Source organism: Drosophila tropicalis, unplaced genomic scaffold (assembly GCF_018151085.1).
Source record: "Drosophila tropicalis isolate 14030-0801.00 unplaced genomic scaffold, ASM1815108v1 contig_158, whole genome shotgun sequence".
NCBI lineage: Eukaryota > Metazoa > Arthropoda > Insecta > Diptera > Drosophilidae > Drosophila > Drosophila tropicalis.
In genome coordinates, this window is record NW_027172602.1 from 5,527,674 (window position 1) to 5,544,928 (window position 17,255).

Consider the following 17,255-nt stretch of genomic DNA (forward strand, 5'->3'; position numbering starts at 1 on the left):
CCTCAAGAATAGACATCTCCCCGGTGACTCATACTGAAATTCACCTTAAGGATTTGTGATAAATTAGATATTGACTAAGTGGAGCTAAAAGCTAAAGATGATTATTCCTTAGTTTTCTTTATTAACAACCTTGTCACATACACAAAATATAGATTATTTTCTATGTAGAATTTTCTTTTTGTAGTAAATAACTAAAGTTGAAATCGATTCGGTTATGTTTCGCGTTTTTCAAATGAATATTTCTACCCACATCTGACTTACAAGAGTAAGGCCAATGAAGGATATTGACTATTCGTTGCTTTGATTTGTTCTTTTTGTAGTGGATTATTGTTACTAGTGTCATCAAGATTAGGGAATTTATTTTTGGTATAAGTTAGGGAGCCGCCGCCTGTTGACAATAATAAATCTCAATCCCAACCAAAGTTCAATTAGTTGTTAAATTTTTACTTTTTCTTTTGTTTTCTAACGCTTCTTGTATGTGATTGTGTGTGTGTGTATGTTTATGCCACTGTGTGGATTCTATGTATATAGTATATATGTTTATAGTATTCATGTAGGTACTATATAGCATGCAGTACATACATACATATACATATATGTAAATCTACGTGCACATATTGAATATGTTTGTTTTTACACTTATAATTACCATTTACGTTGCGCCAAAAAAAAAGAACCATTCCATTTAAATGGATGTGGCTAGGAGATGAGATATATGTTTATATATATAAAATCCGCACCCGGTGGTTATATATATATATATATACATATATACATATATCACAATGAATTATTCATGTATGTAGGTATTCATATATGCAGACTTCTGCCTTAGCTCCGTTTGATCTCATTTCATTGTGGAATCTGGAAAAGCATCGCGCGGTGGCACAAAACTAAGCATCATAATATGACGGGCATAGGATTTGGTATTCCGAAACAAGGAATCAGTCCCATGTAAACGATCCAAGACACCCAAGACCCCAAAACAATTGTTGAATCTGTCAAAAAATGCAAATATGTGAATATTAAATTCAAGATCACAAAGGAGAAGTTGGATCAAACTTACTTTAAATGATGAAAATCATGGGCCTCCGGACTGGGAAAGAAGGGCAAATGATAACCGGAATGGGCATTCAATGTTGATAATATTGCCAAAGCAAACCATAGCCAAGCGGTAGCCACATGGCTCCCCATGAGGAAAACACCCAGAAACGGTGGCAACAAATTACTAAATATATGCTCAATTGGATGGCAATAGATAGCCGTCACCGATATCGGTGCTGTCCACTCGTGATGGCGTTTGTGTATAAACTTGTATATATGCTTGTGATGTAGCAATCGATGTGAATAATAGAAACCCAGCTCCTCCATCAATATGCAAACGGTTAGCTCAAAGCAAACCCAATGAAATGTCGGCAATTCGCGTATATCGCTCAGACCACGGATCATCATTAGTTTATAGCTGCCATAGGCCAATGGGATACCGACAAAAATTTGATTGCATATGACACTCCAAATGACCTGCAAGAAACCAAAACACAAACACACGCACACACAATTAAACATCAATTGATATTTGATTTCAAAGCCTATTGACCTTTAATAGACGTCCCGCCTCGACTGGCTCATTGGTGCCCGGTTGAATTTTATATTTACGAAGACAGGCTGGACGATTTGTTAGATCCATAAATGTATAAATTCCGCCCACAGACCAATATACAAACATTGTGAAAATTGTGGTACCAAAAACCCATAGTATCATCGGATCATCACCTGGAACAAACAGGAAGGAAGAATATTGAAGTTGATTTTTTATGAAACATGTAAAGGATCATTAAATCTTTAATCATGATCTTTAATCACTAGTAGAGAGAGCGGCCATTTTTTATTTTTTAATAAAATAAAAACGTCTTTTACTCATTGACATAATATTTCTTGACACCAATTAAAGTTGCATATGCGGAAGAAAAGACTTCAAAAATTACCCTACGAAATATATCTTTCAAGATATCTCTCAATTGAATAATATATATGGATATATACAGATTCATGATCATAGTTAGATATTTGTTATAATAGTGGCAGGTTAATAATTGCTTAACTTGGTTATGAATCTTCAGTTATAGGTAAATATTTACTAAAAGTTAAGTTCAATTAAATATGACCTTATAAAGATATTTTGGGTTCTTAAATGTTTTTGAATGATTTTGAATTTGTCGAGATTTATTTTTACATGTGTGTATGTGTGAGTGTATGTGTAAGTGCTTTGTCAATTAAATTGCTTAACTTTATTTTGCATATATAAACTGTGATAAATTCAATTTGTTGTTGAGCCAATGAGTAATCGGGTAAAGAATCATTTACAGTAGCCTCATATACAGTCAAGCCTAACTATAATAAATAGTAACTTATCCTTCAATTGACTTTTTTGTTTCTACATCATATCAATGTACATATATATCTGAAGATAACTTTGAGAATTCTAATTCTTACAAATGTAATCGGATCGTATGAATTGATAAGGGCAATGTAAAAAGGAAAGAGAGAGGGAGAGAACCAACCGAATAAAAAATTTACCGATATATGTACATATGTATAAGTAACTATATTCTATAGATATACGAATCTGAGCGAACTTTGAGGCTATTTACATGGCTTTTAGGTCTTTATCTTTGTTTGTATCTATGTGCATAGTGTGCGGGTGTCTGTCTGTGTGTGTGTGTATGCGGAAATTAGTAAACAAAATATTTACGATTTGTTATTGTGCAAAAATGCAACTACTCTGGGATCTGTCTCTCTCTTTCTCTGTCTGTCTTTCTCTTGCGCGTCGTTAGACTGTTCTTTTTTAGTTTTACTAAAACTTACCAAATTTGTCAATAAACTTGTCCCATTGTGATTGCCAAAAATCTCCAGAAGCTCCCCAAAAACTTTGCAAATGCCTGGCATAGATATAAGAGAACTCATTAAATTTTTCATCCATGGTTAAACCATTTAATTCTTTGCTCTCTCTCTTGTCCCAGTCTTTCTCTTTCACTTTGTGGGCTTTTTCAGAATGCGACGATCTTCAGCGTCAGTGGACGTGGAGGCTTCAAAAGTAACTGAACAAAAATTGTGGAGACAAGTGGGAATGGGTAAAGCTTGGCTCACAAAGCCCCGCTCACACAGATACAGGCACCCACACACACACACACACATACTTTCGTTCAATAAGATAGGAAGAGAAAGAGAGAGTGCGTGGAAAAGAGAGAGAGAGAGAGAGAGTAGCAATCAGCTGATAAGCCACTGACCAGGTAAGAACATTGCGGAATAGTATAAACACAGCCAAAGCACAGGTGATAATGAATATAACGCTATGAAGAGAGGATAACCATATATCAGCCCTGCGGGTGTCATCATCCGAATGAGTGTAGAAAGTGTTGTTGGAAGTGGAGCTAGATTGATCCTTGCCAATTTGCTAAAAGAAAGAAAAAAGGAAGATAGTGATGCAAAAAGGAAATATTTGTAAATGTATTTACAAAGTACATGAGACAAAACAAAAAACAAAGTCGAAGCCATTTTATAAAAATTGCGTTCTAACGGTTAATTTCGACTTTGTTGGCAAAAGATAAAATAAAGTACAGCCAGCAAAACAAAAGTACAGGAATAAAAAATTATTGTAAATAGGAATTGCGAAAATGATTTTATATACATTTATATGAATGTATCTACACTACTCGATATCCTGATCAAGAATCCGTATGTATGCACAATGCAAACGTGAGATGCAGCCATGAAGGTCAACTTAACTTACATCATTTAGATTGAGGTAAACCGGATGAATACCAATCTTGTCCTTGCCAATGCCACCGATTCCATTTGCGTCCATTGCTGGTCCTGTTGCTATGTTACTTGCTGTGCCACAGCAAGTCGAATTTGTAGCTGGAGGGACTGTCGCGCCGTCATCGTTGCCGAAAGGGACTGCTGTGGGCGATGTTGGACGTGCGGACGATATATTTGGCGGCCTTCCATAACCTGGATGGGACATTGCTGTGCACTTCACCGGCAGATGCAATACGATTGATGCAAATAAAACAACTTAGTTTTCTAATTTGTTGATAAATTTCTTTTTGTTGTGACTGCTTCTATCCGATATTTGTTGTTGCCGTGTCGTTGTCCTTGACATTTAAAGTTTTCCTTCTTCAGCTTAAACGTCTTAGAGAGCGAGACAGATAAAGCTGTGTGCAAGAGAGTCAAGTAAGAGAAAGAAGAGCAACGAAATTGAGTTGACAGACTCACTGTAAGCCTCATGTAAAATAACAGACTCGCGCAAGAGCAAATGTTTACTAACATATTTCAATTTGTGTATTTAGTCTGTCAATTGTTTTCATAATTCTTGCTTTATATGAGAGTGCTATAAAAGTATATTGATTTGGAGAACAATTTAGAACATAAATTTTCACTTAAACTTTTTGCAATGGCTTCATTGTATACTCTAAACGCACGTTTACAAAGAATCCCAAAGTCGAGATTTCAGTTTGCGGACACACATAACAGGGTCTGTTAAATTTGCGGGTGTCTTGCTGTTGTATTTTCCATCGGTAACAGACACACAAAAAATTTTCTTCTGGGGTATTTACTTCTGCCGAGATTTTATTTAAACGAAAAATAGTAAAATATAACAAAAAATAAGAAGCAATAAGCAATCGAACACAATTAAGACAATATTGCATATTGGATCTATAATATTGTACGCGTTTGCATTCACATATTCACATGTATACGCCCGTGTGTGTGTGATGTGCACATGATGATGACAAGTGCAGTTCGAACCTGTGAGTTTGCCTTTTAAATTAAATCAAATAAGAATAAGATAGATTTTTATCTGATACCTTTAGAATTTGGAAGCATATACGAGGGACAGCGATGGATGAGACATCGTCGCCATCCACATCGGCGGCGGTAGCTCCAGTAGCTGGCTCGCCGACAGCTGTTACCGCACGTGGACGAGGAAGACCATTGAAAAATCCGCCAAACACCGCTGCCGCTCCACCCCCCAGTTGAGGCAACCATTGAAGAATCAGATTCGCTCCAGTCCGTTGAAGGAGAAGCAGCATCGCCCACAAATTTAGGTGAATGTCGACGCAGTTCACGCAAAAAGATTATCAAATTCGATGTGCGAGATTTGCTAAACAAGAATCGGAAACAGCATAAAATTCAGATTGAGGCACGTATCGATTCGAATGCACCAATACCCGGCGGCCCATCTCCATTGCCAGATCACCCGGCTGTTGCTGCCGCAGGATTGGATAATCGTCGTGTATTAGTGGATATGCCAACAAAAGATATATTTGCTAAACCTAAGGCCACATCGGCTTTAATTGCGGCTCAGGTTAGTAGCGAACCTACAACTGGAGATGTAGCGAATGTACTTTCACCAGTGCTTCGCAAGCGTGGACGACCTCGCAAAGTTCAACCACCTGCCACAACTCTAGCTACTCAGATTGCACCTGCAATTGACGCGAGCGCAATTTCATCGGCTATATTTAATTACTCTGACTCGGATACCAATTCCACCAGCGGCACCATATCCACAGCATCCTGCAGTAGTGGTAGTAGTGGCGACAATGACACGGGTTCTGATATTCCCAAGAAAGGAAAATCAAAACTTCGTGTATCATTGAAGCGATTAAATATGCCCAAACGTAGGGAATCAATGGATTCTGGTGGCATTAGTGTGGTTGATGTCCTATCCAGTTCTTCAGAGGATACCATGCCGACTCCGCCATTGGAAACACTGCCACCACCAGATTTCATTCTATCGTCATCCCCCGCACAGCCAGTATTGACGCCTGTTTTGACAGAAGGAAATGTTCAAGAATCTGATGAGGATTCCGATTCACAAATTATATTTGTTGAAATTGAAACAGAAACTAAGCCGGAAATGTCAAATGATTCAAATGATCAGCATGATGGACAAAACCAGGAGAATACAGCCGAAAGATTAGGAACCGAACTGTCGGATCGTAAATTTAAAATCTTATTTCCGAAGACGCAGCAGCAGGAACAGCAACAAGAGGAGGCCGATGAGCCAGAGAGCCAGGAATTAATTGTCGAAGTTCTATGTGAACCACCTAGCTTATGGTCGTCAGCTGACGATGAAGCTGATGAAGATGGTGATGTTACGCCACGGCGTAGCAAACGTTCCATACCACGTTCTGGTGGCCATCAATCCAATGGCAAAACATTGGAAGAGACTTTTGCCGAAATTACGGCTGAATGTAGCAAACAGGTAGCTAATAGTAATAATCAAGGGGCCAAAGAGAAACAACAAAGTCGCCAAGAGAAGGAGCTAGAGACTGTAGTAGAAGAGGCTGAGGCAGACGAAGACCTCGATGGTCCGCACACTCTAATGGAAGTTATTGATGAAGTTGAAAGTCTGCCCGAATCCATGCCGCAACCCCCTGCAATATGTGAGGAAATAGTCATAGAGCCATTTACTACAGAACCTCAGCTATCGACAGAAGAGATAACAGATGTGGATGCGGCTACAATTCCAAATGACCAAATAGATCGAACACTGCCCACAGTATCAATAGAGACTGATAAACCGACTGATTTGCCGTCAGTAGATCCAATTCCAGAGGTGGTTGCTGATCCAACTGAAACCAAATTACCAATAACAAATATCGAATCGAATATACTCCGAATCTTTAGCACAGATAACTTACCGGAAGAATCCTCACCCATTTTCTCCGCCTGCTGCTCAGAAATTAAAGCACAATCATCAAATGAAGCTCCTCAAAAGACAATCATCAACAAAAAGGAACTGCCAGTCGAAATAGCTAAAGAGAAAACTGCGGAAAACGAATCGTCTTCCCCCAAGGATTCATCTGTTGACGAATCTTCAAGAACTCTGGCCTTAGTTGAAGAGACCAAAATTGAGGTGGAGAAACCTGCGTCTCCTGCTGCAACTGTAATTGAAAAACATACTGTTACTCCTCCCCCAAAATCTGCAATGATGGAGGTCGAGAAATCACCTCTTCCCCCTCCTCCATCATCTGCTGTCTCACCAGTTGTCGAGGAAAAGAAAATCGAGTCTACCAGCAAATCAAGTAAAGCCTCATCAGCTACGGGAATGGGATTTATTGAATGTGATGCCATGTTCAAGGCCATGGATAAAGCTAATGCTCAAATGCGTAATGAAGAGAAGCACAAAAAGAAACTTAAAGTAGCCAAATTGGGCAAGAAGCAGGATAGAGAGGAGTTGCAGGAACAACAGAGTTCATCTGCTACGGCTTCGCCGAAAAGTGCAACAATTCGTGAGCGTCGGAATACGATATCATCGGCCATAACAGCCATTGCTGAGGTCGAAGGCTTCTCTCCATTGTCCAAGCGACGATTCTCATTGCATCCCAAAGCATCGCCCAGTCCCGATCTCTCAGTTGGCCACACAGCCGCTCAAAGCAAGAAGAAGCAAAAAAAGAAGACTGGCAAAACGGCAGGATCACAATCAAGCACCACCAATCGAAGTCGACAAATTTCGGTAGACTCCAGTGGTTCCAGTGCATCACCATCTGGCACCATTATCGTTTCAACAACAAAACGCAAATCAAAGAAATCCACCGAAGCTCTTCAAGCTGCTCTAACAGAGACCGAATCTTCTGAATCTACATCATCTGGCAGTCGTATGCGTAATTGGAAAGGTGCCCAAACGCCATCGACAACATCATCAGCATCTCCAGAACTAGAGGCACCCGATCCGCTCAAAGACATTGCTAAATTCATTGAGGATGGGGTGAATCTACTTAAACGTGACTACAAACTGGATGACGAAGAGCAGCAGCAGCAACAGCAACAACAACAACAGCAGCCAGAAGCGGATGAGGATGAGTTTGCTGAACGTGTGGCCAATATGGAGACGCCAGCAGCCACACCGTCACCGTCACCTCAGCCAACTAGTCACAATTCGGAGCCGGAACAAAGTGGTGTACGCAGATCGCATCGCATTAAACAAAAGCCACAGGGCATGAGATCCAATCAGGGACGCACTGGACCCTCAACATTGGCAGTGGTGCCATCGATTAATATGGAGGATCAGCTAAGTGAATTGGCCCACATTGAGGCCATCAATGAGCAATTTCTACGTAACGAAGGTCTCAATACTTTTCACGCGCTGAAGGAGAACTACTACAGATGCGCCAGACAGGTAAGCAATAATTTGGCTACTATCCGATGGCCTCCACTTTATCTACCATTCTTTTATCATAGGTAAGCCAGGAGAATGCCGAAATGCAATGCGATTGCTTTCTCACCGGCGATGAGGAGGCCCAGGGACATCTTTGTTGTGGTGCCCGTTGCATTAATCGCATGCTAATGATTGAATGTGGTCCATTGTGCACCAATGGTGATCGTTGCACAAACAAACGCTTCCAACAGCACCAATGCTGGCCATGTCGTGTCTTTCGCACCGAGAAAAAGGGATGCGGCATCACAGCCGAATTACAAATCCCACCGGGTGAATTCATTATGGAATATGTGGGCGAAGTAATCGATGCCGAGGAATTCGAAAGACGTCAGCATCTGTATTCTAAGGATCGTAATCGTCATTACTATTTCATGGCGTTGCGTGGCGAGGCCATTATTGATGCCACTTCCAAGGGGAACATTTCACGTTATATCAATCACAGTTGTGACCCTAATGCCGAAACCCAGAAATGGACCGTCAATGGTGAGCTGCGCATTGGTTTCTTTAGTGTAAAAACCATTCTGCCGGGTGAGGAGATCACCTTTGATTATCAATATCAACGCTATGGTCGCGATGCCCAAAGATGCTATTGTGAGGCAATCAATTGCCGTGGCTGGATTGGTGGCGAACCAGATTCTGATGAGGGTGAACAATTGGATGAGCAATCCGATGCAAGCGACGCTGAAGACGACGAAGAGCAACAGGAGACGCAAGAGGAGCCCAAGACGGCTTCAGCTTTGAAAGCTACTGCGATTAAGGGCAAAAACAAGGCTAAGACAGGCAAATTGGCTCTAACCAAAGGCCAGAAGACCAAATCTAAAGATCAACCAAAGGCAAAAGACAAAGAATACAAAGCTGGACGTTGGCTACGGCCTAGTACTGGAGGTGGAAGCGGTGCTAGTATTGGACTTGCTGCTGCCTCTGGTACTGCAGCTGGAGCTGCTGCAGGCAAATCATCCCGCAAACCAAAGGTCAATAAATTCCACGCCATGCTCGAGGATCCAGATGTCTTGGAAGAGCTTACGCTGCTTAGTCGCAGTGGTCTCAAGAATCAATTGGACACTCTGCGTTTCTCTCGCTGCATGGTGCGAGCCAAACTAATAACCACTCGCTTGCAATTACTAGGCGTGCTGACACGTGGCGAAATGCCATGTCGTCGTCTCTTCCTGGACTATCATGGCCTGCGGCTATTGCATGCCTGGATTAGTGAGAGCGGCAACGATGATCAGTTGCGTTTAGCTTTACTCGATGCTCTCGAAGTCCTGCCCATACCAAATCGTACAATGCTCAATGACAGTCGCGTCTATCAGAGTGTTCAGCTGTGGGCAACTAATCTCGAACAGCATCAACAGCAGCATCCGGAACCAGATCAGGAGCAGAATCAGGAGGAGAAGACAGCACTTCGTGAGAGGATTATGGCTCTATTAAAGAAATGGAATGCATTGCCCGAAATCTTTCGCATACCGAAACGTGAACGCATTGAACAAATGAAGGAGCATGAGCGTGAGGCTGATCGTCATAGTACAGCTCTGGAGGATCGTTCAAGTAATACGGATCGTTTTCGTCAAGATCGCTTTAGGCGAGATACATTGAGTGCACGAAAGCCTTCAAGTAGAATGAGCGGCAATAATACCATATGCACCATAACCAGCAGCAGCAATGGCAACGGAGGGAATGGAGGCGGTGGTTCTGGTGGAAATGGGAACTCTAGTGGCTCCACCTCTGAAACGACACCACTAACTCGTGGTGGTGGCAGCGGCGGTGGTGGTGGGGGTAATGGGAGTGGCAATGGCAATGGAAATGGTAGCAATGATCCCAGGAGACGCTGTACTGATCAGCCGCAAGAGGCATATCATCATCAGTCCAAGCGATTTATGTCCAACATCTCGAAAGAGGCGCGCCGTTTGCTTTTTGAGCGACGTGTCGCCATGGATGAGGCCGAGAAGCGTGTATCTAGCGAGGATTGGCGTGAACATGAGACACGCTGTGAATACTTTGGTTTCGATCTCAATACTGCAACCAAAATGTTGCCCTTCTATCAGAACACCGAAACCGGTGAGTGGTTTAACAGTAAGGATATGAAAGTACCGGCACCACCGCGTGCCTTGGAACTGCTGGTCGATCAAAATGTTGTTGATATCCCAGCACCAGAGAGAGCGGATGTGGAATATAAGCTGCCGCCTAGTGTGGATCCTCTGCCACCAGCTTGGCATTGGCGGCTAACTCCCGACAATGGCGATATCTATTATTATAATTTACGTGATCGCATTTCCCAATGGGAGCCACCAAGCGCCGAACAACGACTGCAACCCCTGGTGCCAGAGGAGTTGCCACCATCTTCAGCGGCTCCGGCGATACCTCTACAAGATCTCGTTGATCCGGAAATTCTTGCCAGCGAACTCATTAATATCGATGTGGACTATGTCGGGGGCTTAAGTGTTAAATCCTTATCCCAGTATGTTGAGGCCAAAATCCGCGAACGTCGCGAATTACGACGCAGCCGCTTAGAGTCCATTTGTCTCATTAGTCCCCGGCGTGATGAGGATCGTTTGTACAATCAAATGGAATCGCGGAAATACAAAGAGAACAAAGAGAAGATACGACGGCGCAAGGAACTTTATCGCAGGAGGCGCCTGGAGTTGTTGCAACAACAGCCAGATGGTGAAACCAATGCTGATTCCATGACCACCAATACCTCTACCGCTGGCACCAGCACTGCCACCAGTGTCGGTGAATCATTACCGATTCAGGGTTATCTTTACTCTTCCGACGAGGATGCCCCCGTCGAGGATGTCGAATTGCCTTTAATCGATGGTATTGTTGCCGGACAGACGCAAGTCGATGAATTGGATGCCATCAATGTTGAGCCGAGTACAAGTAAGTCAGCTTTAGCTGCTCTCATCAAATCCGAATCAATGGAGCAAACAGTTGAACCACTGTCAAGTAGCAAACGAAAGTTACCAATGCCACCCACTTTGGTGGAGCAAAAGAAACATCGTCTAGAGCGGAGCAGCAAGAAGAGTAGCAAAGGGTAAGCAAACGAACTGAAAAGGTATAGCAAAGTAACTGATTTTTTTTTCGTCTCTTGCAGTTTTGTAAGCAGTTCAAGCAGTGGACGTGAGGCAACCGAAAAGTTTCGTTTTGCCATCAGTGGACATGTGGCAGATTTCTTGCGTCCCTATCGCAAAGATAATTGCCAATTCGGACGCATTACATGCGACGAAGATTATAGATTCCTGATCAAGCGGGTAAGATTATGTCCAACTACGTCATCGTTTCTTTGTTTTAAAATTTTGCTTCTACTCCTTTTAGCTGAGCCATCATATAACCACCAAAGAGATGCGTTATTGTGACTTGACTGGCAATCCTTTGGCCTGCACCGAGTCGGTAAAGCACAAATCCTACGATTTTGTCAATCAGTATATGCGAAAAAAAGGGTTGCGTCTACAAAAAGCCAGCAGATGAGCCATGCTTCTAATGATAATTTGACCAAGAGACACATGGTTTTTACACCTTATACCACGATCTACTACCACCAATCAATCAACCAGAGTTAGTTATCTAAGTTAGATATGAAAACAACAATAATATGTATATGTACCTCTATTCATGGGGTATTCATTAAGAGAGGAATATTGAATGTATTAAACAAAATGTGACATTTATTCAATGAATAATTTAATTCTTCTTTAAGCTGTTTCTGTCGTTATTATGGAAAGCATTTCTTTAAAAGAAGCCCTTCTCACTGTTGTTGTTGCTGATCAGTCGTCTCCGCCGCTGCTGTACGATTCTGCTCCTCTGGCTTCATGGCAGGGAAAAGAAGAACTTCCTGAAAATTATCACATGGACACAACAAATATTTAGTAGCTGGTCAACTATTATTAAAAGAATTAACATTACCTTAATATTGTTGGAGTCGGTGAGGAACATGGTCAATCGATCGATGCCCATGCCAAAGCCACCAGTAGGTGGCAGGCCATACTCCAAAGCAGTACAGAAGTTCTCATCGACCATTTGCGCTTCATCGTCCCCGGCTGCCTTATCACTGGCCTGTTGCTCGAAGCGTTCCCGCTGGACAACAGGATCGTTTAACTCGGTATAGGCATTGCAGATTTCTTTCTTTGCCACAAACAGTTCAAAGCGTTCGGTCAGACCTGGTGTACTGCGATGATACTTGGCCAGCGGTGACATAATTTGTGGATGCTCGCAAATAAATGTAGGATTAATGCAGAATTCTTCAATAAATTCACCGACCAGTTTGTCGAGCAGACGTGCCGTTGTCCTAGGTGCTGGACACTCCACCTGATGTTTGATACATTGCTGCGACAGGAACTGATTCGTCTCTGGTGTATTGAAAGTATCCGCTGATGGGAACTTGACCTGCAGTTTCTCCTCAAGCGTTTTGATCATCGAGACACGCTTGAAAGGCGGCGTGAAATCCAATTCCAGTGCTGGACCATCGGGGCCATCCGGATGGTATGTGATCTTATATGATCCACGAATGGCCTTCACCATACCGGATACCATCTGTTCGGTAATATCCATGACATCGGCGTAATCGGCATAGGCCATATAGAATTCACAAGTGGTAAACTCTGGATTGTGGGTTAGATCGATGCCCTCGTTACGGAATTGTCTACCAATTTCGTAAACACGATCTAGGCCACCAACAACCAGCATCTTGTGATATAATTCAGGGGCAATACGCATAAATAGATCCATTTTCAAATCATTGTGGTGGGTAATAAATGGTTTAGCTGTAGCACCGCCGGCAATCATATTCATCATGGGTGTTTCTATTTCTAAGAAGCCCAAACGATCCAGAAACTGACGCACATACGAAATGATCTGTGGAGAAAGGATTCAAACACATTGCAATACCTTTTGGTCCGAGTCGAGGATTTTGAACATACCTTGGCTCTTATCTGGAAGGTCTCGCGTACTTTATTATTGAGAATCAGATCCAAATAACGTTGACGAAAACGTGTCTCCTTGTCCTTGAGACCGAAATGCAAATGTGGCAGCATATGCAGACATGGCGATAGAAGCTTAATCTCCGTTGGCATTATGGACAATTCACCCTTCTTGGTTTTGCCAGGATGTCCCTGAACACCGATAATATCGCCACGTCTCAGTTTATCCGTATCCGAGACAAAGGCTTCTTCACTTTTGTAGGACTTGGCGCTGGCCATTACCTGCAGTTTGACTCCCTCACCGCGCAAATCGTAGAATATCAATTTAGCACCTGACTCTCGAATGGCATGGACACGGCCGGCTACACTGACATTAACATTCTCCAATGTTTCGCCGTCTTTTAGTTCCGAATATTGCGCTATGAAATTCTCCAAGGAAACGCTCACATGGAATTTGTGTGGATAGGGATCGGAGGCGGCAGATTGTTTCAATTCATGCACAGCGGCTGAACGCAACTTGAAATACTCATTGGGCGAGATCTCCTCTTCGGCAGCAGCAGAGGATTGCTTCTTCTTATCTGACCCTGCGGCAGGGGCCTCTGCTGCCTTGGTGGCCTCCTTTTCGGCCTTCTCTTTGGCCTTCTGTTCGGCTTTCAGGCGGCGTTTCAGCTCACTAAAATAGAAATAATATACGAAAGTAATTATTGGACAGTGTTTTAGAAAATATTAAATGCTCAATATCCACCACCCACAGTTTGGTGCGTTTACTCGGTGCCATCATCAGCATGCCGCTGCTCACATGGTAGCCTCGGAAATTGGAACGGGCACAGATGTTGGTGGACAGACTTTGCTGAAGCTGCCTAAGCACACAGCGGGCAAACATTTCCACAATTGTCTTATAAAATATAAACGTATAATATTTTTGTCCAATCTCCTTTTTTCGAGAAACCAATTTCAGCTTCAACTGATTGGAACGCAACGGCTTTTCAACTTAACCTCACTTAATTTCGTTTAGCCTTTAAATATTTGCATTGCTTTCGCATTGGGATAAAGGAAATGGGGTGATGTTAGTTAGTATGAATCATTTAATTACTTACTTCTTGGACAGCTCTCCACTTGCAGCAGCCATATCTGATTCTGTTCTATTTACTTTGCGAGAGAAAGACGATTAAGCGGCTGCGGCCAAAAACAAATCCAAATACAAATGTGCGCCTGCAGATGGACTAGTGTTAAGTAAATGTCCAAAAAAACATTTATGCCAGCTGGCCACCAGGGATGGAGCAAAACTGATCGAAAATCGACATTCCGGAGCAAAACCTATCGAAAATCGACAGGAGCAAAACCTATCGGTTAATCGATAGCATTTTCTAAAATGTTTGGTATTTTCTCGGTATTTAAGTGGTATTTATTTTGCGCACCAAAATATGCAACTGCAATCGCCATTTATCTATCGCCTGAAGGACCATCACTACTAAACTTTACCTCTGCACAAGATCTTCAACGTAAACGTTTTTTGGAATATTTAAATATAAAACAAAGCATATTGGAAATTAGTAAAAGAAATTAGTAGTAATTTTAAATGTTTTAAAAGTGAAAGACTCTGCCGAGAGCATCCGCGGTAGCAGTTATGGATGAAGGTGAAATTTAGTTGTAACAGCCGCATCATTATTCGTTTTCAATGCGAACCCCCACCCCTTATTCTTTATTGCTGGGCCTCTTTTTCTCTTGCAGGAGAGTATACGGCGTCATCTTCAGCCGGCGGTGGCGGCGCCAAAAAATCTGGCGTGGGTAAACAGCATAATACCTTGCCATTTTGGGGAAATGAGACATCAATGAATCTGAATCCCCTCATTTTGGCCAATATACAAAGTTCCAGCTATTTTAAAGGTAAATTATACTAAACGAACTAGTTCGAGTTCTGGGCATTAAAATAAGTATTATTATTATTTATTTTAACAGTGCACTTGTTTAAACTGAAAACCTATCATGAGGTTGTCGATGAGATCTATTATCAAGTCAAGCACATGGAGCCTTGGGAGCGAGGCTCACGCAAAACCTCCGGCCAGACCGGCATGTGCGGCGGTGTGAGTGATTTATGAAATGTAGCGCTAATCGGCCGCCACTTTTACTTGAAGTTGATCAAAAAAGTCATGCATACTTAATATGTATATCTTTTCCATATGTTCCAGGTGCGTGGCGTTGGGGCTGGCGGTATTGTTTCGACAGCTTATTGTCTGCTCTATAAGCTATATACTCTACGCTTGACCCGCAAACAAATAAATGGTTTGCTCAATCATACAGATTCGGCCTATATACGGGCACTAGGTAGGTAAGTTGGTAAGTCGCAAGCTTGCTTTACACAATTGATTTATTCTAGCTCTTAAATATTTTGAGGAGTGATGAAATAAATCAACAGAAATATATTTTAACTTATCACCTATCTCTTTTTTTAAGGCTTTATGTACTTACGCTATACCCAACCCCCGGGCGATCTTTATGAATGGTATAAGGACTATCTTCAGGATGAAGAGGAAATCGATGTCAAGGCAGGCGGCGGCCAGGTGAGTCAACTGTATGAGCACCAATCAATCTGCAATAAATTCACATTTGAATACCTTAAACTAATAATCGTATGACTGCATTGGAATTGAGATTTAAATTTTTGCATATATCTTTTAGGTTCTTACCATGGGTCAAATGGTTTATCAATTTATGACCAAATTGGATTGGTTCTCCACACTTTTTCCACGCATCCCGGTGCCCATTCAAAAGCAGATTGAAAAGAAAATTGAGCAATATTGTCGAGAGGAGGGCATAACGGTGAATCAGCTAAGCACGGGGCGTACTGCAACGGGAGGTACACCAGGAGGGGCTGTTAATGCGGGCGGTGGTGGTAATCCTGATGACAATGATTACCAGGAATGGAATGAGGGTGGCGGTGGTGGTGGTGGTGTTGGTCTAGGAACAGGTGGAGGTGCCACAGGTGGACGATCAGCATCTCGTCCAGCCAACTATCGCAATGATCACGATGATCGCGATCACAGAGGGCCCCCCATTCGTGGCTATGATTATGATGAATATCCACCTCCAATGACAGCCCAGCAGATGCTTCACCCCGGCGATCGGGTTAGGGAGCGGGATCGTGAAAGAGATCGCGATCGCGATCGAGATCGTGAGCGAGAGCGTCACCGTAGCAAACACAAGAAAAAGCATAAACATCGGCAACACTCCAGAAGTCGTAGCCGTAGCCGGAGCAGAAGCAGTAGGCATGAAAAGAAAATGCGAGATGGTAGCGAAAGAAGCAGCCGGCACAATCGCCACAATGATCACTACGATGATAGGGAGAGGAGATATAGGTGAAGAATGTGGACTTCTTCCTCAATTTCTTTACCACCTCCTCCACCTTGAAACAGTTGTTTTATATTATATATATATATATATTTTTGATTTCCTAGCCGATTCTTATACTTTCATGGTCAAAGAACCACACAATCAACATTTTAATTAAACATATGAATGAAGTCGCTTTTTTCGGCTTCCTACTCAGGTTACACGCACATCCACACACACACTCAAACACACACCCCCTCACAAACAAACAACTAGCATAAAGGCTAACAAATATTTTGTAATTTTTGCTGTTTAATTATAGATTTAAAGTTGTGTTTTTTAAAGTGCGCAGATATGAATAAAGTGAAAAGTAAATATTTGTTTTTAAAAAAAAAGAATAAATAAATAATAAAAATGTTATCCCTTTGTCGCCGAAGTTTATTTGAACTGAATACGATTCGCATGAGTCATTGTCTTCTTATCATTATATTGAAGAGATATCGTGTTGCTATGAAAAGATTAGCTTAATCTGAGGTAAAATTACAAAATGGCTTATGAATTTATACAAAATTGATGGGACTTTCAGATTAAAATATACATTTTCAAAAATTAACTTTGTCAGAGCCTTGCAAAGTTCTAAAATATCAAATATGCAATGAAAAATTTCTAAGCGGTCACAAAATTTAAGTTGACTTCAATTTGAGAGGTGCCCCCTAACTGATTCGGGTACGCTGATTCTGAATATAAACTCTGTTTTTTCTTATCACCTCCCGACATTATAAAATCAG

General features: G+C 42.0%; 4 protein-coding genes and 1 long non-coding RNA gene across 7 annotated transcripts; 3 read left to right on the top strand and 2 right to left on the bottom strand.

The window, feature by feature from the left end:
• Positions 1-79: 79 nt before the first annotated feature.
• Positions 80-4,203, bottom strand: LOC137587340 (fatty acid hydroxylase domain-containing protein 2). Of its 2 annotated transcripts, XM_068303697.1 has the most exons (6): positions 3,791-4,203; positions 3,288-3,454; positions 2,866-2,939; positions 1,598-1,773; positions 1,067-1,521; positions 80-998 (listed from the first exon to the last, which is right to left on the bottom strand). In XM_068303697.1, exons 1-6 carry the CDS (start codon positions 4,022-4,024, stop codon positions 848-850), a joined length of 1,257 nt encoding a protein of 418 aa, XP_068159798.1. In that variant the 5' UTR covers positions 4,025-4,203; the 3' UTR covers positions 80-847. The 2 variants fall into 2 exon arrangements, with proteins under 2 accessions (XP_068159798.1, XP_068159799.1); XM_068303698.1 differs by lacking the exons at positions 3,288-3,454; positions 3,791-4,203 and having other exon boundaries at positions 2,866-3,081.
• On the top strand, positions 3,182-4,087 carry LOC137587342 (uncharacterized). The gene is made up of 2 exons (XR_011033918.1): positions 3,182-3,739; positions 3,800-4,087. It is a non-coding gene; the product is annotated as an uncharacterized lncRNA (long non-coding RNA).
• An 808-nt stretch (positions 4,204-5,011) lies between the features above and the next one.
• On the top strand, positions 5,012-11,889 carry Set2 (SET domain containing 2; the record flags this gene model as incomplete). Its single annotated transcript, XM_068299275.1, is given in 5 exon segments — positions 5,012-8,185; positions 8,248-11,255; positions 11,316-11,472; positions 11,537-11,653; positions 11,655-11,889. Coding segments are annotated over 5 exon segments (6,504 nt in total), but the record flags the coding sequence as incomplete, so codon positions are not given.
• Positions 11,860-14,394, bottom strand: LysRS (Lysyl-tRNA synthetase). Of its 2 annotated transcripts, none has more exons than XM_068303696.1 (4): positions 14,235-14,394; positions 13,138-13,810; positions 12,125-13,072; positions 11,860-12,053 (listed from the first exon to the last, which is right to left on the bottom strand). In XM_068303696.1, exons 1-4 carry the CDS (start codon positions 14,264-14,266, stop codon positions 11,967-11,969), a joined length of 1,740 nt encoding a protein of 579 aa, XP_068159797.1. In that variant the 5' UTR covers positions 14,267-14,394; the 3' UTR covers positions 11,860-11,966. The 2 variants fall into 2 exon arrangements, with proteins under 2 accessions (XP_068159797.1, XP_068159796.1); XM_068303695.1 differs by lacking the exon at positions 14,235-14,394 and adding an exon at positions 13,890-14,082.
• A 208-nt stretch (positions 14,395-14,602) lies between these two features.
• Positions 14,603-16,903, top strand: LOC137586502 (pre-mRNA-splicing factor 38B). The gene is made up of 6 exons (XM_068302568.1): positions 14,603-14,774; positions 14,869-15,024; positions 15,097-15,221; positions 15,327-15,462; positions 15,592-15,698; positions 15,817-16,903. The coding sequence occupies exons 1-6, from the start codon at positions 14,765-14,767 to the stop codon at positions 16,495-16,497; spliced, it is 1,215 nt and encodes a 404-aa protein (XP_068158669.1). The 5' UTR covers positions 14,603-14,764; the 3' UTR covers positions 16,498-16,903.
• The last annotated feature ends 352 nt before the right edge of the window (positions 16,904-17,255 follow it).